At 38.6% G+C, this 21,879-nt stretch overlaps 1 protein-coding gene across 2 annotated transcripts; it reads right to left on the bottom strand.

Annotated features, from left to right (window-relative positions):
- Positions 1–2,514: 2,514 nt before the first annotated feature.
- On the bottom strand, positions 2,515–21,742 carry DCLRE1A (DNA cross-link repair 1A). 2 transcript variants are annotated; one of them, XM_074875329.1, is made up of 9 exons: positions 20,722–21,742; positions 17,584–19,149; positions 15,520–15,653; positions 14,235–14,353; positions 12,423–12,566; positions 11,326–11,471; positions 10,166–10,320; positions 3,923–4,064; positions 2,515–3,286 (listed from the first exon to the last, which is right to left on the bottom strand). In XM_074875329.1, the coding sequence occupies exons 1-9, from the start codon at positions 21,137–21,139 to the stop codon at positions 3,120–3,122; spliced, it is 2,991 nt and encodes a 996-aa protein (XP_074731430.1). In that variant the 5' UTR covers positions 21,140–21,742; the 3' UTR covers positions 2,515–3,119. The 2 variants fall into 2 exon arrangements, with proteins under 2 accessions (XP_074731430.1, XP_074731431.1); XM_074875330.1 differs by having other exon boundaries at positions 3,118–3,286; positions 3,912–4,064.
- Between the last annotated feature and the right edge of the window lie 137 nt (positions 21,743–21,879).

Consider the following 21,879-nt stretch of genomic DNA (forward strand, 5'->3'; position numbering starts at 1 on the left):
ACAGCGAGTGAGCTGCTTTCCTCCTCTCCCCTTTCCCCTCCCTCTACCCTTTTCAAACAGTGCCGCTTCTAACTCATTTATCTGCCCATTGGGGCGATATGTAATCAGAGCAGGAGTCCTGATGGAAAATACAAAGTGATTCTTTAGAGGGGTTGGCTTTGAAGCCATTCTAGGCACTGATCGAGCGAGCGTTACAGCTGCCCCTTTCGCTTGCTTTACCTTCTGCCCTGAGTCTGTCAGCACCAGACAAACTGGAAGAGCCTCCAGGATGTTCACAGGCCCATCTTGCTTTAGTAAAATCTGATATTATTTATGTTAACACGTGACACTCATTTGATGTGAAGGTAAGGAACACAGACTGACTCATCCACCCCAATGTCCAGAGGACTCTGGTCTAGTCTTTCTTGAACACAGAGATCAAAAATCCCATTTTATTGACTTTGAAAAAGTGGTAGATTCACTGTAGTTAGAGCCAACACCCTAAACCAAAACAACAAATGCTTTTGCTCATGCATCTATAATGCCAACACTGCCAAAAGACTAAAAAAACCATTCACTCCATTATGAAAAGTGGAGCCACTCCCTAATTAATTACACCTGTGCAGTAATGCTGGAATGAGGTTTGCTGAAATAGGTTTGTGCCCCCCAAAGGGCTTAACTTGCTGTGATCAGAGAGCTGTCTCTTGGAACAACCTAGACAGGTGAAGAGGGTCCTGCTATAAATCTTCCCCCAAAATTCTTGCTTAATTAAATGGTTTTCTACATCTGCTTATATGTTCCTCTTGGCAATCTAGCAATCTAATCCTGTTATTAATCTCCTCCCTTTACAATAACGAGAATAAAAAGAATAATTTCTTCCCAAGTTTGGATTCTGAAGACTTTTTTTCCATACTAAGGAGGCTGAGCAACTGGGTAACATGGAGATCTCAAAACATGAAGGTGGATGAAATGCTGCAGAATTCGAGTCTACTCACAAAAACAGCTGGTAGAAGTGCAAATATAAACCAGAAAGAGGGAGGAATGAAAGCAACCAGTGGCCTGACACAGGAATACCTACAGCAGAGCAGGCAACTGGAAGCAGACCCCGGCACAGAGACAAAAAAAGGCACCCAGCACAAAAGCCATTCTGCTTTGCTGATTGAAGCGAGCCCATCACCATCTGTTCCAAATCAGGGCAGTATTAACTGGGTTAGTCCAGCAGATGCCAATGTCAGTGTCTTCCAAAATACGTAATTTTTGTGGTTAGTCTCAGAAATATGTTTGCTTTTAAAAGAAAAACAAAACCAACCCTTCGTTCTGGGTAACAAGATAGAAACTGATAGCAGGAAGGAAAGAGCCACAGGGAGGCACAGGTGTCTCCACCTACCAGCTGCACTGAAAGCCGGATCACTTTGGTTCCACGTTACCACTCGCATGCAGGCTAATGAAACCACAAATCCGTGACAGCAGCAGCGTGTGGAGAGCCCTGTAGGGATACTCATTCTTGGAAATGCAACTATGGAAGCAAGATGTCGGAATCGTGATTAAGATTTTGACTTTGGGGTGCTTACTCCGGCCCCTCATACTTGGTGCAAAATTAGTCAGGAAAAAGACTTGGGAGGCCAAAAAAAACCATGCACAGTTCTTTAGCGATTCAACTGCTAGGAGGCATTAATGCAGGTTTGGTATTCACAAAGACTGTAAAAGATTCTTCACACACCTACTCCAAGAAGGAGTGGAATCCTAGGAGTGAGCGTGCCAACCCAAGACAGTTACTAGTTCTTGTGATAAGGAGAGCTATCATTATGCATTATGTAAAATAAAAACAATGCCATATTTCAGTGAATGTTCTGAAAGAATTCTGAATCACAACAAGAACTTTTTTCCATCAGAGTTTTGCAAAGTTAATTTCTCTCAGAAGACAGAAATAAAGGGACTTCACATTACAGAGCTCATCACTCAAAGACAAGGATCTGTTTATACTTACACTGATCATTAAAGAAATGTTTTCCCAACAAAAATGGTATTGAAGTTTTCAGATGAGCTATTCTGTGGGGTTGGGGGATGATTGTTTACGCATGATGGAACTTTGTAAGTCCTGGAAGTTTGGAACATTTGTTATTTTAGTGCTTAAAATTATACTAGCGTGCCTGCATGCAACCACGTACTTCAGTATCATAAATACCAAGCAGATACAGGAAAAGCAGCACTGATAATCTGGTAGGATTCAGGGGAAAAAAATGCATAATGAAACCTACCTTTCTACTGCCAGTACTAATATTTGCCTTTCCTGTTTTTCCAGAATATTCAAGTAACAAACCTGTACACGCAGCCCTGCCAACCCAAATGCACTGCAGGGGACTACATGGAGTGGAACCACTTCTGTGCTTTGACCACGTGCTGAGAATTTGCACTACCAGGACGCAGAAGCAATCTTACACAATCAACATATACAGAACATTCACCAAAGGTTTCTCAGATTAGTAACTACAGTACTGAAAATAAATGCATTTTGCTCAGAAAGAACACACAGGCTTCATGTAGGTTCTTTATTTGTTAAAAAAAATATGAAAATCTTGAGCAGAATGTAGGTAGCAACGTTGTTTATAAAAATCAATCTCCTAAGTACATACGCTGCAAGAGCCCAAGCCAATCCTCTCTCACAAGGTAAATTTTGTTTACAAGATTTAAATCACAATAGCCAGTTCTGCCTCATGAAACCAGCTTCTCTGAAGCCGGAATTGACAGCATGCGACATAAGCTTAATATTGTCTCATTTACTACAATACCTTCTTTTCAGAAATTATTAACCTGGAAGCAGTTTCTCCCCCAGCATTATACATCTGGGCATCTCCATAATCTGAGGAAAATTAAGAATACGGAAAAAGGAGTAAAATAAAAATAACCTGAAATATGCATTTGCAAAAAAGTTATTAAGTTATGGGAAAAATAAGTAGTGGGTACATAAGAAAGCAAGGTGCCTTTTTTTTTTTTTCCCCAAAATTCAGCTTTCTCGGGAGAATGGCAGCTTAGTCCTCCCTAAAGGGAGCTCCGTGGAAAAAGGAATTAAATAAAACTCACAGGAACACACAATTCCCACTCCAGCCTACCTCCTTTGAACTATACATTCTTCCTCACATTTATTTATGCCTACTGCCCTCAATCATCCAGTCTCTAAAATGCTTCTCCATCAAGCTTCTGGCTCTCCAGTCACCAACATTTACAGTGGGGATGATTTTCTGTGGCTTCAACCATTGAACAAAACGCTTCATTTCCAGGTAACTGCTGTGTTCACTGTAAGGAATCCCTGAAATGAAACAAATCACAGTGATCTGTCAGTCTACTTAGCTTCTTGCCAAAATACTCCCGCAAGCCTTCCAGCTAAGAAATACTTCAGATAATATATTTTAAAATCCATAGTTGAGATCTAAAGTTTATAGCTAAGGTAAAATGAAAACCCAGTTTTTCCTTCTGGGAAAAGTACCTTGCATTAAGTTACCAAATCATTCATCAGTGTAAACTGAGCAACACCAAGTATATGGTTAAATTAATGCTAAAAGATTCAACTCCACCCACTGATAAGAACTGAGAGGAAGACCCACAGTCTCTCACAAATGAGTAAGGTATGGAATGAAATCCCTAGAACCGCACTGACGTCAGCATCAGTTGGGCCAAAATTTCACCCCTGAAGTCTCTACATATATCAGATAAAAGTCTTTATCTGCAAGAGGAGGACAGGAGCAAAATATATGTTAAAGACTGCATTTACAGTGTTCTCAATTACTCAGTTCACAGATCTCTCCTGGAGAGATCCATCTGTTCAGTTTCTCAATGAGTTATCAGAAAAAGTACTAGTTACAATGAACAGTAGGAGTTTCCAGAATAAAAATATGAAAACCATCCACACAAATCTAAATGCACTGAATCTTTACCACTCTTATACCATATATGGTGATCTTTCCTCTTGTCTGAGGTTTGATATCCACCAGAGAAAGGCATGAATCAGAGTAGGTCCACCCAGTAGGTTTGAAAGCCAGAACTTGATCAAAATTCTCAGAAAACTTATTCAAGTGATCTTGCAAGCCCTGTGAAAAGAATATAGCATATACTGAATCCCATTAAATAGCTCATTAGTCTAAAGGTTGGAGATTTCACAATGGAGAAACTTCGGACTAAATTTTATTTTTATGTTTTGATATGAACCTTTTTATTTAAAATACCATCTGCCTTGAAATTATTAATGATAAATATTTACATTTGCAGAGCACCTGGTACCTTAGGATCTCAATTGCTTCATCTGAATAAGCACATATTAACAGCTATGCATTACAGATCAGAACACATAAAGCATGATCGCATCTTCTTATAGCTCTTGCCCCTTAAGTCATTCATTTCCTCCTCTCAGCTGGAGGTCAGCACTCTTGCAGCTGAGTGGTGATAAAAGATGGTGAAAGCCTGCTTCAGTGAAAAATCATCTGGTTCATTTAAAGTGCCACTGACATCCTGACATCTGCTTACGTCCAGAAGCCCTGAAGATTAAGTGAACTACCCCAAAAACTGCAGCAAACCAGTGCATGAGTTGGATATTGCTCTGAGCACTAAGCACATCTCTGTTCATGACAGGAAGGAAACCACCTCTCATCTCTTCACTCCAAAAAAAATTAACTTGAAAAAGTTTCCAAGTTGGCTAAGTTAGCCTTCAGTGTTGTTTAAACTAGGATTGGGAAAAAGATGAGAGAAAAGTATAAGGAATGTACAATCCTATTCCTGGATAAAGTGAAGTCAGTGTTATTTCAAACCAAAAATAGACAATCACTTTCATGTGTCTTGTATAAAATCTTAAAGGCACATTCTCCATCTGAAAGCCCTACAAGATTATAGAACTCAAAATCATAAACTTTATTTTGTATAGGTGGGGAGAGGGGGATGGATAGGCTGTTAGGAACACTAACTAACCTGTCAGATACTTGAAAATTATTAAGCAGGGAAGCAGAAAGCTGCCTGTGACACTGCCACATTTAACAGCACCTTCAGTACAATGACCAGTAGCAATCTAATGAATCCATCAAACGGAGCACATAACAGAACAACAAAAAACCTACCACAACACATGTTTCATTCAGCAACAGGAATTGTGGCTAGCTGCCATGACTGTTAATACACTGCAAGTGTTCATTCTTCACTATATTAAAGACACAACTGTAGCAGTCTAACTCTCCTTCACACTTCATTTTAGGAAGACCAACATAGCTTAAGGTGATAATTCACATATTTGCTCCCCATGCTCTAATGAAATCTAAATACAGTACTTCAAATAGAATGATCATTATATTAACCAACGCTAATCTGCTTTCAAACTGTGTTATAAATCAAGTGTGCAACGTTCACATTAAGGATGCAATTTCAATCGCATAAAAATTATTTGTGCATTTCGATCACAGGTACTTTTGAAAATCTCACCTCAATGATAGTACAAGACTTTACTGAGCTAAATAAAGCAACATAGAAGAGGTGCACAGACCTGAAGACCCCAGAGTTCTCTGGAAATCTTCCACTGCACATTCAAGTGGCAGAAGCCTCAATTTTTGACTGTTACAAAAAATTGTTTGTTGCAAAAGAACCATGCATGCATTTTAGAAAAGATGGCCTCTTTCCACAAAACGAATTACTATAGTGTTTATTCATAACAAGTCCACTTTAAACGTACATTCCAATTTTTTCTTTTATTGCTTTAGTCAACACTGTTCTAAACCTTCATCTTTTAAAATGGAAAACATATTTCATTGCTAAATCAACCTCCTTCAATCACCATGACAGCCTGTTATCTACAGTGTTGCTGAAGTCAGCGGTACACGCAAACAGATTCCATCAGGTAGGAGAAGACTCAAACATGATTAAATAGTTAATTTACAATCAGCCCTAACACCACTTAAACTCATTTGGCTTATTCAAGAACAGCTATTCATCAGTACATGCAGCAATCCCTGTACTTTACTGGAGTAAAACCATACTGAAGTACCACATCTCTTTGAATTTTTTTTCAAAAATCTTTCCTTTTCATATATCGAATCCACTTGCAATACTGCAGCAAGTTAATGTTTTATTTTTATAAGTATTTTAATTAAGATATCACACATATAAAAAGTATAATTTTAAATTTATGTAAGCGTTATCCATTAAGAATATCCAGAACATGAATCTACAGCATGTCACCTCACTGTTGACCCAGGCAGCACCTTAAGAAACTTTGATATCAACTCTTAATAAACTCCTCAAGAAAGCCAGAGCTATACATAGAAAAAAACCCAAATGAACAAAGAATCCCACCGAATCCAACAGTAATACAACGACACAAAAAGCTTACTCCTCTGCCACTGTATTTTCGCTGCCTCTGATCCCCTATGGCTTGTTCTTTCTGGTTTCACCCTTCAGACTTCACACACCTTAGCCAAACACTCATTTCAAGTACTGGTTCTTCTCAAGGGGGCAGTCATAAGGCCTGGATAAAATACATCAACTCTAGCGATACCCGGCCAGGTAGTCAATATTATGAACGGGACTGCTTTCATACTAACTACAGATCGAGACTACCTATATGAATTTATACAGCAGAAAAGTTATGCTTTCTTCTCAAATTTGAACTTGCTTCTTCACCGGATTTTGCGAGGGACACAACTCCTGATACAGTAATAGAAAATTGCCCAGAATTCAATATTCAAATACACGTTTGCAGATAAAAAATGTGATGGACAAGTCAGGTAGCACAGTTTCCCTCAGTGTGGCTGCATGTGTACAGAAACGTGTACATCTTGACACAAGACAGCTCAAGCAGAAAAGAGAAATGCACCATACGTTATTGTCACCAAGTCTTTGGCCAAGTGAAAATCTAGGGTACAGCACATATGATGCTGTGGGTTTACAAAAATCATCTTTCAACCTGCCAAAAAAACACTCACTGATCCACATGTTTTTCATGGTGGATTTAATACAACTATGGTCACTATACATTTTTGTTTGATGAATTGCTTCAGTTCTAGGCAGAAGGTACCAACGTTAGTCTTTAAACTCTGGTAACTAGGGGAAAGACAGAGAGAGGTTTCTGTACTTTTCTAAGCGCCTGTGGCTTTTAGGTGAATGACACTTTCTGCTGAATCAATACAGTGTTTATAAATCATAGGTGAACAGCTAAGCTAGTTGTTCACAAATAATAAAACAGCTGACTCCAAAATGGAAAATCATGCTTCATATTACTGCTGAAAATCAACATGGAGAAAAGCAGATTTCAGATAGCACCGAAACTGGAATTAAACAGCTGCACAATGCCACCAAAAGGAAAAAATATTCACAACATAGAGACTGCAAAATTATTTCTAAAATTCCTGAATATGGATTCAAAAAAAGTATCAATTTTATAAAAAAAATTTATAGCATTTTCCAGCAATCTGGAGACTCAATGATCAGGAAATAAAAAGCCCCTGATCACAGCAGAAAGGCTGCGAACAAGGAAGCATATGTAGGAGTATCTCAAAACGATGAACTCCTTTCCTTTCTATTTGGGGTAGAAAGGAAATCTGGGGGCATCCAGATTTAGTCTTGGGAGAAGTCAGCTATGAAAGAAATATGGAAGCTTTCCTTGGCAGGTACAGTTTTATCAACAGTTACTTCAAAGTAGGCTTCAGTTGTGGTAAGTGCATTTAGCTTATGCAGCTTTTTTTTGTTCTTTATCTAGAAACAGACCAGAGAAGTTTTTCAGTAATAAAAAGCAGAAAAATCATGCATACAGTTCTTTAGAACTATCAAGCCAGGAGCACAGACAGGTTTGGTTTTTTCCTAAAAGAGTGTAACAGGCAAAATAAGGCTATAAAACTGGGGCTTCTAGGAGATACTATAATATACCATCAGGGTTTGGCTATTTGCATTCTACTAAAAAGGCAACTGATGTACAAGATCACAGAAGTACTTGGTTTACTAAATAAGGACTGAATCTGAGCTTTTGACTGAGAATACTCACATAAGGATTTCATGGATTTGTAGGTTTGCAGCTGAAACTACACAAGCAGGAAATCAGCCCAAATTAAGAAGTAGGATTGTGTTTTTGAGTAGGGCTGGGGATCAAATAAAACAGAAGAGGTAGGAAAGACCCAGAAGATAATGAAGGCACTGGCATTTAGTGATCACTAAAAAATTCTGGCTTTCCCAGTAATGAGCCAATAATTCAGGACAAAACCTGTATAATCCAGCACAAGACAAAAACATGCAACTGGAGATGATGACATCAACATTTACATGGTCTGCAAAAACAGGATGGTATCATTCATCATTCCTTAACTAGAACAAGATTACAAGTGATCAGATAATTTATTATTAAAAATATTGTCTTTTCTGAGATCATATTTACTAATGCTGCTGGAGCAGAAATAACATATGAACTCATCTTTAAGCATGTAACATTCTCCACATTTTACTGATACTACATTCTACCTGCATGTTCATCTAGCTACCGGCATCATCGGATGTTTAGCGCTCTGGAAGTCTCCCTAGCACACCTACCTTACATGGGCACAAAATTACTAACAACAGCATGAGACCACCTTCCAACAACTTCACACAGCACAGAGGGCCACGGCTGTTACACCGGGACTCTTGTCCACCACTGTGCCTTAATCTTTCCCGGCCCTTTCCTGGGTCCAGGCATTGCTTCTGGCACGCTGTAGATTTGTCTAGAACCTCCTGTTCTCAGAGACGAGACCCTGCACGTGATACAACTGCCTATCTCTGAGAAGTAAGGCTTTCTAGACTCCCTTGTGGTATAATCACACCCTCTGCCTGAAAAAGTCCAACTACGCGAGTACTCCATACACGCTGGGACACATGACAGAAGAATCACATAACCACCAAAAAATCTGCAGAAGAAACTAAAATATATTACTGTTTAAGACAACACAACACATTAAAAATAAATCCATGCACATTTCCATTACTCATTTTCTGTCCCACCATGGAAAAGATTATAGAACAACGTTAAAACATTAAGATATTAAGTTCCATCTCCTGCAGCTCCCATCCAAATTGTATAGCCTCTTTTTCTCCTTTTTAGGTCAGCTCTGACCTTGACTGGTCCTGCAGCTAAATACCATCTTGCTCTGAAGGATTTGCTTGAGATGGCACAGCAGGCCTGAAGCAAAGCAGGAAAATGAATCCAAGTCTGTAAGGCGTAAGTGACCACTATTTTTCTCTTTCTTCCAGGCTACCTTTAATCTAGAGCCTGCTGCTTTGCCTTAATGCCATTCTGTATTTTGTAGTCTATTTAGAAAAACTTTCCCCCCAGGAGTTAGTCATCTTTCCTAACTAAGAAATTCCCACAAAAACTCTCAACAACAAAAACCTGCTGCCTCAAATCTCAACTGAGATGTGCATTTGAAGTCAACTGAGATGAAACAATGTCTTAAAATAAACTGGTTTACTTGCTTTTGCTACAAATATGAGAGAGACCGTGTGTGGAAAAACTAATGTGTATATATGAGGTGTCCTTCAATTCACTCCCTGTGTGTACCAGTTTATGAGTGAGTTTTCATTGACTTTCAAGTATCCATATCCCCATGTAACTCTTCAACACAGGAGGAGAGAGAATATTCTTTTAAAAGACGAAAATATCATTATAAATACATGAAAATTGAACTGAGAGGAACGTGGAGAACCCTATTCCTTTTTTATCAAACACCAGACTGGAAGTTGGCTTTGTTCACAGGCTGCCTCAAAACAGAGACTCACAGGCAAAAAATCCTTTTAGTCTTTTCCCACATCATACCAGGTAAAAGACAGGCTGAAAAAAACAGGGACTCCATGTCACAATATATTAATTGCTAATAGGACAGATCCTGCAGTCATTACATAAATCTACTTCAAAAAGGCCTGCAAAGATCAAGCCTTTGAAAAAACCTCATCTTATCTTGTAGCAGCACTGCACTGAAGTGAAATTACACTTTCTGTGCATCATGTTTGGAGATAGATATTAATGTTTAATTGCATTTCATTTTCAATGTATTGCTACATGTCAAATCTTTACTAAATAAATATGATCTGACAAGAGGTTAAAAAGCACCAAACACAAACACACACTGTTGGGAGGAGCCAACAGTAAGATTAGCCAGCAGGTTAATCAACGGAGTATATTCTCTGAACTTACCTTAAAATTAATTTGCATCATGGGAAGAACGTGAAGCAAAGTCCCATCCCAGTCCACACTGATGAGGGAATTAACAGCTGCTGACTCCAAGCACTGCAGTGTTTTGTACTTATCACGGGACATACTTGCTTTTGAGCCCAGAACTTCAGCAATTGCTTTAGGATTAATCAGGAAGAAATCAGATAATGAAAATTATGAGAGTTCCTTTTTTGGCTGTTTTGGAGATACTCCTAATTATTGCACTGGATCATTTTTACTGTTGAAAAAAAATCCATATTCAACAGGATACAGTGTTTCATATTCTAAAATTGAGAAACTTGTAATGGCTGTTAAAAAACTAGCTCCTACATTTTAACAGCAGAATTGTGTATGACACAAAAGAGAAGGATAAGTTCTAAGTCATATTTCTTTGGCAGAATGTCACTGAGGTGAAGCGGTATTTATTTCAAAGATTCCAGAAACGTGCAGTTTTTGGAATATGCGACAAACAGCTCACGTTAAAGATAGACTAAATTTTGGTGAAAGTAAGTCTTGTATTGATGGCATTAAGTACACTCAAAAGCACAAATGGTACACAGCTGCCTGCTCTAGAGTACACATCTGGGCAATCATGTTGGTTCCTAATGCTGTACCAGAGTGAAGCATAGCACACAAGATTTTCATTAAGTCAGAAAAGATGTGTTTTGGTTTGGGGAATGCTTTGGTAAAATTGATTTCATTAAAACTGATTACTATAAATATTTAGGAAAATATGTAATATAACCCTAGAAGGAAAACTGTTAGCAAAACAGAAGTTTAATTATACCCCTTTGCTGTTTCTTGACAACATGAAATTATTAACAACAAAAATGTCATAAAGACTTTACGGGTTTTTTTAATTGCCACCAGCAATTTTCTCACCACGATCAGTTAAATAGGTTCATTCATTTAGTATCCAAATTGGCCTTCTGTATGTTTGTGGAGCTTGTAAACACGGCAGAAAAATATTTCTTTCAGAAATTGATTGGAAAACTAAAAAACTAGCAGTAGGATTATTAAGTATATTCAATTTCTTTACACAGTATCTGACCACCAAGACTAAGCGACCCTTTATATCTTCAAGAAAAAGGTCTTTTAACACAAATTTAGGTATTTATTTAGTTATTTGATCCAGTACATACCTAAAAAAACTTTTTCTTTTCCAATGGAATAGGTGCCACAGACAACTAGAGTACGCGGGTTTAAAGTCACTGTCTCAAAGGCAGTATTGACAGCAAACTGGATAACCTCTTGTTGAGAAGGAAAAGTGTATTCAGGACTACAGTATCTGGGGCATCGAAACAAGATACACACTTCGTTACACAAGACGGAAGACATCTGAATTTACCACAAAGGCTCTCAAAACTCCATGCATACAATAACAAAGTAGCAAAAAAGATGTTATCCTTCTATATAATTTCAGTCTATTTGAAACCTGTTTACTAGAATCCACTGAGATGCCCAGATGAAAGTGTTGCAATAAAACTTACGTTGCATAGAACAGTCTTTTCTCTACAACCATTCACTTGTCCGACACTGACACTCAATTCTGCATTTTTTCTCTATAAATACCAAGTGCTCTTTCAAACTAGATATTTGTATCACATACCAATTTCATCCTTATGTCTATTTTTTATCATGCACACAAACCGTAACATAAGGCATTATTCATTCACAGAAACATATGAAACAGAAATAAAAGACTGCAGCTGGGCATTAGTCATCATACACAGAAAAACCATTTTATATACATGAGTCAGAGAAAGATCTAATGAAAATCTGGACAACTAATTTAACCATTTGTCATTCTTTCACTTTTTGAATTCCCCAACACCCCTTTTCATAATAGAGTTGAATCCACATCAAACTGGTGTTCCATGAACGTCTTGTTTTAGAGCTGAGCACTCAATGTATGAGTTTTGACACCCAGAATTTAATACCACTTATAAATAATAAGGTCATCTCAGCAAATACTTTAGCATCTTTTCCACCACCCACTTTTATTCTGTCATGTAACAGCATAACAAATGAACAAGCTAGACATACATGGACTTTCAATAAATATCTGGCTTTGTTCAACACTAAATAGAGCTAACAAGTGTTAAAACAGTAATGTCATTTACACTTACATCTGGTTCATATAAAGTCTTACTAAACCAAAAAGGGGTTATATTAAAAAAAAAACCAACACAAAAAAAACCACCAAAAAAAAACAAAACCAAAAAACAACACAACTTACGTGGTATCAAGGTAAAGGGTGTGGACTTGTTGACCAATCAAAGCAGGGTAGCGCTCCATAGAAGGATCTGCCCTGAAGTCTCCTGTGTGCAAAATAACAGTTCCACTGGGTAGATAGAAAAGGATCATTGTTGCACCTGGACAACTGAAACAAATAAAAAATCCCCATACAAATTATGTTAGTTCTCTATACTGATAAATTGCCTTACGAGATATACCACCCTTCAGTAGCAGGAAGGTGTGCAGAACAGCATTTTAAATCACAGCTACTACGCAGCCTAACTCAGCTAGAAATTCCCGATTTCTAAAGGAATTCTGAAGCTAATCTTATGGCCATAGACAAGCTCAGCTGAGACGGAGAGAAGAAAAAAACACAGCAACAGTAATCAAGCATTAACTGCCTTTTTGGGATGCTCTCTTCTAGGTACGACAAAGATGCAGCCTCAGTTGCAATCCCTGAGGTTGTATTACTTGATTCAAAAGGGAAACAGCCCACCAAAGAGAAGCAGCATTCTTATTCAGAAGAAACAGAATTGTATTACTGCAGATGCATCTTCATTCCTGCAGGACTTACTGAAGCATTTCCTTTTATATTCTATTTGCAGATTTTAATCATCCTCCCTCCAGAATTCCCTGGTTATAAATACAATTCTCTTATTGGCCACAGCGAATTCATTGCACCTTCTGTGGTTCCTTGCCAAAGCTGTCTGAATGGCAAGAGCTCAGACTGGAAAACCAGAGTGGGACCATTTTGGACATGAATCATCTGTAAAGGGTAAAGGAAATCTCAAAAAAAGGAAAAACTGGCATGAATCAAAGCTAAAATGACAGAATTGGTAAACCCTCCAAGAAGCTGAACTTTGTACCTAAGGTTTATATGCCTTTTAAATTGAAGCAAAGAATCAAACTGGAAAAATGAGAAGTGTCCAAATTACATAAGCAACAAGGCTTCCTTCATTCCCAGAAAGGGTTCTCAAAGAGCTTCGTGGAATCTTATCTCTCCAACTATAAACAAATCCTACAGTAAGTAATATTCAAACCAGCTGTGACACAGTGCTGCGTTTCAATATATACTTCAGGGAAAGGACTCTTCCTCTATCCCACAGCCAAATAAGGTACCGGGAGGCAGAACTGCAAGAGCACAGAGCTGGAAGTCAGGTGCTACTGAACTTCAAATCCAGCATTACCACACAGTGCCAGCATAATGGACAAAAATCTCACCCTTTATCACCAAATCCAGTAGAAGCCTCCTTGCAGATTTCAACAGGTTTTTCTTTAAAGTTCAGTTTTGAAAATGTTGGCCCAGGATCCAAAGCACTACATTTTGCTTTAGCTGAAGATTTCACTATCTTCAGTTGAAGCTACAGAAACCTAACATATCTGATAAGCAAATCTAGAATGTTCCCAACTAGACACCAAAAACTAAAGTGTCCAGACCACTAGAAAAATCACTCAACCTCTTAACAAGCTTAAAAATTATGGAGCTATGAGTGGTTAACACTATGTACTCATTATAAGCAAACAAAGTTAAAATAAAATTATCAAAAAAGTCTAAGTTCCATTTTCACAGATAATTCACCTGTTTCAAAAGTTAACTGCTTGCAAGAAATTTAGGCTTCTACATGCCTAATTCACTTCTGAAGTGAAAATGCTTGTTACCAAGCCAATTTAGGAACGTGAAGTATTTTCACGCTTATTTTTTCAGATCCACTGGAACCTAAAAATCATGAAAACATAAACTGTATCTGTACAGCTATTTATCTTTAATATTCTATACATACAAATGTTCCACAACAAATGCAATGACACATACTGATTGGCATCGAGCAACAACACTTTGATCCCATTCACTATACATTCTGTGTCCATCGGCAGCACGTGGATGTACTGTTCTTTGACTCGAAGTTTGCTCTTCACCAGATTGCCAGTTATCTGTAACAGGGAAAGGATTTAATATGGAATAGGAACAGAATCTAAAAAAAGCCTCTGTTTATTTTAGAAACAAAGGCTCTCAAAGCCAGACTGTCTGGCTTAGAGAGAAACTATGAGATCCTGGGTATAATCAAGCCTTTCAGTAGCATTTCACCTCTCAAAAACCAAACTGAAAAAAGCCATCTTAAAAAGGCAAACTTTTAAAAGCCTGTCAACAGGTTATGGATTGGAATCAAGGAGGAGGCAAACAAGGGGAATAACATCTGATATACATTGTCAGGTCAAGAAGAGAAGGCGGGTAAAGCCTTCTTTAAACAACTGAAGAAGTTTCCAGGTCACAGGCTCTGGATCTTATCACAGAGGACTGCAGTCACCCCAAGACCTACTGGAAGGGCATTACAGGACAAGTTTTCCAGGAGACTTCCAGAGTAAATCAGAAATAGTTTTTTTTGATGCAGGTTCTGCATGGGTTGATTAGGCAAGGTGCCCTACCATGTTACGAGTTCTAAAGAAGAGTTGGTTGGACGTATGATAGCTAATGGCAGTCTTGGCCATTCAGCAGCAGGAGCAGCACAGGAGCAGGCTAAAACAACTCCATTTACTTAATGTGGAGAAGAGATGGCTTAAGTGGAATCTAATTTCAGACTTCCATCACTTGAATAGGGTTATAGAGAAGATGGAGCCAGATTATTCTCCATGATGCACACAAAAAGAACAAGCTACAATGTCAAGTTGCAAAAGGGGACATTTCAATTGTGTATCAGGAAAAAAATTTCAGAGTGGGTAAGCATTGCAACAGGTTGCAAGGATACGTAGTAGAATCTGTCTTGTTTTCAAAATTTGACTGACAAAGGCTCTCTGCAGTCTGATCTAACTTTGAAGTTGGACCTGCACTGCACAGGAGATCAGTCTATATGACCTCTAGAGATCCTTTTAAACCTGAATTTTTTCATGGTATCTAGACAGGGAACTTTCACTGATCTTCTTCGTCAGTCAAATCAGGGTAAGAATTTCTCACAAGGAAAACCCAGATTCCCCTATACATATCCACTGTGCCTAACTGACCCAACAATGGAACATCTGGTCTTCTATTTACTTTCATCGGCATAAAAATGATTTTGGCTGCATATGGATTTGATAATATCTAGTAATCTTGGAAACCTTACCTTATTACAGTAGATTGGAAACATGAAGTTTTTTGTTAGCCCGCAATAGTGATCAGAGTGAAAATGAGTAAGGAAATAAGCTGTGCAGCCTTCAATTTCTCCATACCGGAAGGCATCAACTGTAAAACCAGTTCCTACAGCAAAAAGGGAAGAGAAGCCAGTCAGTAAACATGAACAGTTCAGAACCAGTTTCTAATTAAATTTTCCTTTTGTTCTTTTTCCTTTCTTCCAAATGAAAAGGGAATACAGTTACGCTGCATACAGTTGAAGAAGCCATTTAAAAGATGAGCGTGGTTTGTGCATGGATCAACAGTCACAAAAAAACATTTTCCCTTATTAAAATAAAAATTTAACTAAGTGTCCACACACAAATACTTTCACAGGCCTCCCAAGTATCTGTTGTCCAGCTGCCATGCTACACAGATGGTAATGGGTTAAGCAAATAAAACACATTTATCTGCATTCAGACAGTATTTTTGAAAGTTCATGCAGATTAAAATCTAAAATCAACATCTTGACACAAAAGCTAAGCATAGCTTACCAAATGCATTTTATGATCAAACTGCAACTTTTCAATTATTCTACATTTAATATTCCTCTTGAAACACACTACCATATAACTTTCAAGCAAGCAATCTGGTGTCTTTGAATGCACTTCTATGATGAAACGTGACCGATTTGCCACTGTCTGCTTTTAATGAGGTGTTGTTTGTAAAAAGATGTTGCATGAAGACAGCCATATAAAAGATAGCCCTTTTCTCTGCAAATGTAGTTTTTTTAAAAAATGCAAACATACTGATAAATGGTCCTTTCACATTGGGTTACAGTTTCTTAAAACCACCCAACAGTGCACAGAACTAATTCACCTGGTGGCACTCAAATATTTTTCCATTTTATGTAACTCAAATTTCCCAGATCTTCTAGAACTAGAAATAGTTCTACTTACTCAATGCTAGAACATCACGTATTTGCAACTCCAAAAAAACAGAGCAGTCTGCTAATTAAAAATCACAAACCAAAAAATCCCCAAGTGTTTGAGAGGTACCAGATGCAAAACTTCAGGGAGGCTGAATTGTACTAAGCCATGGGAACAAATAAGTATCATTAGCAATGCAGAAAATACAGTCAAATATACTTCAAATGTAGTAAAAAAATTCAGAATTCTACATAACACAGACAATAACAAAGCAACTTTAAAATTGCACTGTAGGCAGTGCTCTTCAAATTTTTTTATACATGGAAGATTCTTTAAGCCCATTGAACCCACGATACTGGTGTAGCCCCACCAACACTTACAGGTCAGTCTTCAAGCAGCAGCTTGGCACTTAGGATCACTAACGTAGTTCTATTTGACTTCCTCAAGTATCTACCCAACACTAACACAGTCCTTCAGTGGTAAACAGAACTGTGACAATTTGAAGCTTTTTAGGCTGCTGATCCATCATCCTGTAATTTATGCAATTGCTTGAGGAGATTCTGAGAAATTCTTGGCTGTTTCCTTAACTAAACTCTCCAGCTTGGTTTTCATTTCTTTGTTTTCACAGTTGTAGTAAATAATTTCTAATACTACTGAATTTTATAGGCAAAATTAAACTCAATTCTTTTAACTTCATGTAAGGAAATAATTGCTATTGACAGCCCTATTTTCAGGCACAACTGAACTGATGTAAAAGATTAAATTCAGGAAATAGGAGTGAATATTAACAGGGGATGTAATCACAATCATTTAAGAAAGTAGATCCATCTTTTAATACAGCTTATGTTTTTTGCTCTGTCAAAAACATTCAGAAGTCAGTCCTTGAAATAATTTTCCTGAGATAACTATTTCACTATTTTCAGCCATTGATGACTCTGGTTCTGCAAACACCTTCTTTTCAAGATCTGCACCTACGCAAGATTTTATCAACTTAGATGGAGGAAAGAAAATTCATCATGAGCTGCAGTCTGAATGGTTATGAAGAGTGACGAATACCGAAGCCTAAAATTAGAAAAAAAAAAAAAAACAAACAAAACACTAAAGACAAAATTAGTTAACCTCTACAAAAAGCAACAGTTACCTCTTACCTGGTATTTTCTTGTAGAAAGGGCAGTGGGTCTTTTTAGTTCCTTCGTCTGTAGTAGATAATTCTTTAATTTTTTTTCTCCACCTTTTTTGGCCACCAGAACTTACATCTGCAAAGGCTCCATTTTTAGTTGAACTTTCTGTAACTGCTTCTACATCTTCCACAGACCCTTCAGCTTTCCTTTTTGGATGTCTGGGCCTCTTTCCATTGGGAGTTCCTGAACTTGGTATCTGCTTTTCCTCACTCAAACATATCTCTCCTTTGCTCTCCTCTTTTACTTTGGGTTTTAACCCAAAGAAAACACCAATGTCCATTTGTTTGAGTCCTTTGGCAGAACTGGATTTGGCATTCAAGTTTGCTAAAGAAAGAGATGTTTCTGTTTTAGAGATGGGGCTGGGAAAGCACACAGCAGCTGTATGAAGGTTTCCTTCTTTCTCCACTACTGACTGCAAACTCTCCTGGCAAGCTGTTTTTTCAGTTGCATTGGCAGTCATTTTATCTGAATTAGTTAAAATGTTACCTGGATCACTCAAAACATTACTTTTCTGTGTCAGAAGAGACCCAGTATCATCTCTGACTAGCAGTGGTGATGTCTCAGTAAAACTCACATATGCAGAATCCAAAGCACAAGCACCAGTATCTTCTGACTCTGTGTTATCTGCTTTAGCAGCAGAGGGAACAAATTCTGGCTGTTCAACCTCTTCGCAATTAAAAGGAGAAGAGGACCCACTGGCTAGCGCCTCTTGCTGATTATCTACACATGTTGAATTAGAGAACCTGCTGTTCGCGTGACTCTGAGAAACAGTTTTTACGCTGTGATCTAGATAGTTTGATGTATTTACTTTCTCACAGTGTTTTTTTTTAATGACGAAATTTCCCGTTTTGGTATGTTCATACTGAGGCTTCTGCTGTAAGAGAAGCCCATCAAATGTTTTAAACACCACAGAATTAGATTCTTCATCTTCAAAGTTCCAGCCTTTGAATAATTTATTTTGTGATATTTTTACTTTCTTCTCTTCCTCCTCAGTTTCCTCTTCACTTTCCTCAAAAGTACTCAGTGGAGAATAAGAAATTTCACAGTCACTGAAGTCCGCTTTTGACTGTAGTAGACTTGGCTGATTTGTATCTTTCTGACTACACAGATCTTCTCCTGTTCCACTTTCTTGAGAGGATGCAAAGTCATAAAATTCAAATTTACAACTACTATCTGTGGTCTGTGTAAGCCGAAATGTCTGTTGAGGCTTTTGAACACTTGCAAAAGAGGAAGTACTTCCACCGATTGTATTTAGAGACTTCATTTGTGGTGAACCCTGTACCACCAAAGTACAGTCATCATTCAGTACATTTTTTACACTATTAGATGGTTTCTGATTCTGTGAGATTTCCTCTACATGACTTGGGGAACAGCTGGGCTTTGCAGCAGTAGAATATGTCATCTTCCTCTCCAAAGTGTTCGTCGAAGAGTTTATGACATAATCTCCTGCCCTACTTGCTGCAAGTAGAAAATGGCTGTAACGCTTGTAGTGGGATGGAATGGTGGAAGTGCACAGTAAACCATCAGGACACTCTATGAAAAGAGTTACACAGAGACGTAACATTAGTATCTTTGCAAATATAGTTGGCATAATTATTAAAATAAAAATCACATGTGACACACAATTTCAAAGCTTTTGCTTATAAATGCAGCTATTGGAAGACAGAATACACAAGTAAAAAGTAATTTTCAAGCTGCCAAGACCTCCTGCCCTGAGCTGGCTAGAAATGAGAATCCAACCTAAAACCAAACAGTTGCTGCTAATACAGCACTGCGCCTGAATTAATACAGCCCTCTAACAACAAGAGTACTTAACCCTGTTTCAGTGCTGTGCTAATGTAATCATATGGCTTCTAGTTTAGAATTGTCTCAAATGCAAGCAATGAGCTCAGAGCAATAGCACCAGAAAAGGCCAGTAGATGTGTTTCAAAACAAACCAAATCTCAGTTCTGAATCAACCTGAAACTCCATTTCAAATTATCTACTGGGTTACACATTCAATTAAAAAAAAAAAAGTCATGTATTTACTTATGTGAAAAAAGCATTCAGGATTGAGACATCAGCAGAAAATCTGTGGCTGTTCCCTAAACCTTTTTTGTAGTGAGTTTGCTAGCCTAACTTTTGAGGATTTTAAGGTGAATGCATAATTCAATCAGAAAGATTTTTCATTTGTTAATTATGGGTGTAAGACATGGAAATGAGGTGTTGTTAACACACCTGCCTTAAATTAAAACCACTGCTAAAATCGGGAATAAAGGGCTCACATTTCATTGTTGTGGGGAAGAAACTTCAAGGAAAGTTACAAAGATATAAAAAGAAAAGTGACTGTGTTACCTAAACTGCCTTTACTCAAGTTTCCTGACCATATGCTTTCTGTTTTTCAAAATTTATGAAGTGCATTAAGAACATAAGTTAGGTCCCTGGATCTGTTCAGATACAGTATTTCCCCACATGAAACCAGCAATTGGAACGAGTCAGTTTTATTCCTCTCATACAGAACTCAAAACAAAACTGCGTTGCTCTACGATACAGGAATGTTCATGTACAATTCTGTATAAAATTTCTAAAGCATGCTGGATCAGGGGGTAACATGTCAAGTAAATTAGCCTAACAGACTGATTTGAGCTTCCAACTGTCCATAGACAACAGGACAAGTCACACAGCAACATGGATACAGGATAATAAAATTCATACCTAAGGAGAAAGAAATTTGGTGTCAAAAGTAGCAGCCTCTTAATTGAAGGAGGTTCTTTTGCTGACAGTGACTTAGTAATTGAAACAGGTTATTTTAAAATGGCAAATACAGACCTTCAATTTCTTCAATAAATTACTAAAACTGAAGCTTGATAAACAACCATGAATATTTATTATTATTCTACAAAGTTTTGAGATTAGATTTTCATGCCAGATTTCCACGTTCTTCACAAAGAACCAAAAATCTCAAACCAAAATAATACTGATAAATCATCAGAAGTAACATTCTAAAAATCATACCAACTACCACGTCAGACTTTGCACTAAATATGAAAACCAAAGTTTACTGCAACATTACTTGAGAAGCCCTTAACTTTTCTCTGAAGGTTTTTTTTCTTACTCTGTTCATACCTTTTTCAATGGATCCTGGTGTATCCAAACATTCAGCAACATGCCACCGAGGTGTCTGAACCAATAGCAAAGAGAAAGGCATCTGGCAGCTCGGACAGTATCCATCGTGAACGGGTTTTGCATTTTGTGAGCTCTGTTCCGTCAGGCTACTCACGCTTTCCTGGGAGTGCACGCTACTGTCATCTTTACATTGATCTACATCCTGGTTTGGCCTTGATCTCTGCTCGGTTTTCTGAGGTTTATCAGTTTTTTCTACAGATTTTTTTTTATTGCTATTTCTCTTTCTTTTTGGCTTGCACTTGCCATCACTTACTTTCTGCACAGGTGTAGAGATGCTCTCTGAATTACTTTGATGCTTTTGTTTCCTAATGGATTTGTACTCCCAAATGTCCTCCTCCAATAAAGCATCTTCAGACATGGCAACACACGAAATATTCTCCTTTCTCTTAAACAACAGTTCACAAATCTACCTTTCCTTCCACTAATATGTTCTCTCTTCCCTTCCCCCCTCACTGTCTGAAGAAAAGCACCTGAACTCCATTTTAAAAAAGCAACGCTGGGCCACACACCAAAGAGCAGTCCGTGATGGGACAGAAGCATGGTGGAGCCTATCCTAAAAAATAATTTAATGAGTGTCTCTTTGAACATTTGCAATTACTCTTGTTAAACAAAACCCGAGTCTGCAAGACGCAGAAAGACTTGCAAGGTGAGCCATTTCCTTCGACAATCCCTCCCATCAGCACCCAACCCGGCCGCGGAAGGTGAAGCCCAGCTCGCCCCGCTCCCCCGCCTGCCACCTGGCTTCTCCGCAGCTGAAAGATTTTAAAAGAAAACGACGAAGAGTTCAGCTACGAGCTCGCTGCCGGGAGGCACCACAGCGCGAAGGCCGACACCGGCACGGCGCTGCCGGGAGGGACCGCGCTCCCCGCCGCCAGCGGCCCCAGCTCAGGTCCCGCCGCGGACACCGAGGGCGGCTGCCTCCCTCCCTCCCCGCAGCCACCGAGGGCAGCTACCTCCCTCCCCGCTGCCTCCCGCCGCGGGCACACAGGGTGGGTGGCTGCCTCCCTCCCCGGGCACCAAGGGGCGCGGGCGGGCGCCTGCCTCTCCTCAGCCGTTCGCCGCCGCGGCAACGCATTCGCTTCCGCAGCTTCGTCACCG

Source organism: Strix uralensis, chromosome 7 (genome assembly GCF_047716275.1).
Source record: "Strix uralensis isolate ZFMK-TIS-50842 chromosome 7, bStrUra1, whole genome shotgun sequence".
In the NCBI taxonomy this organism is placed as follows: domain Eukaryota; kingdom Metazoa; phylum Chordata; class Aves; order Strigiformes; family Strigidae; genus Strix; species Strix uralensis.

Bases quoted from the DNA above. Each gene is read 5' to 3' on its own strand.
- DCLRE1A (XM_074875329.1), bottom strand. From the start codon at position 21,139: ATGTCTGAAGATGCTTTATTGGAGGAGGACATTTGGGAGTACAAATCC. The intron at 15,654-17,583 runs GTAAGAGGTAAC...TTTTTGCTGTAG, and splicing joins TTTCTACAAGAAAATACCAG to GAACTGGTTTTACAGTTGAT. The intron at 12,567-14,234 runs GTATGTGTCATT...TATTTGTTTCAG, and splicing joins TTGTTGCTCGATGCCAATCA to TTGTCCAGGTGCAACAATGA.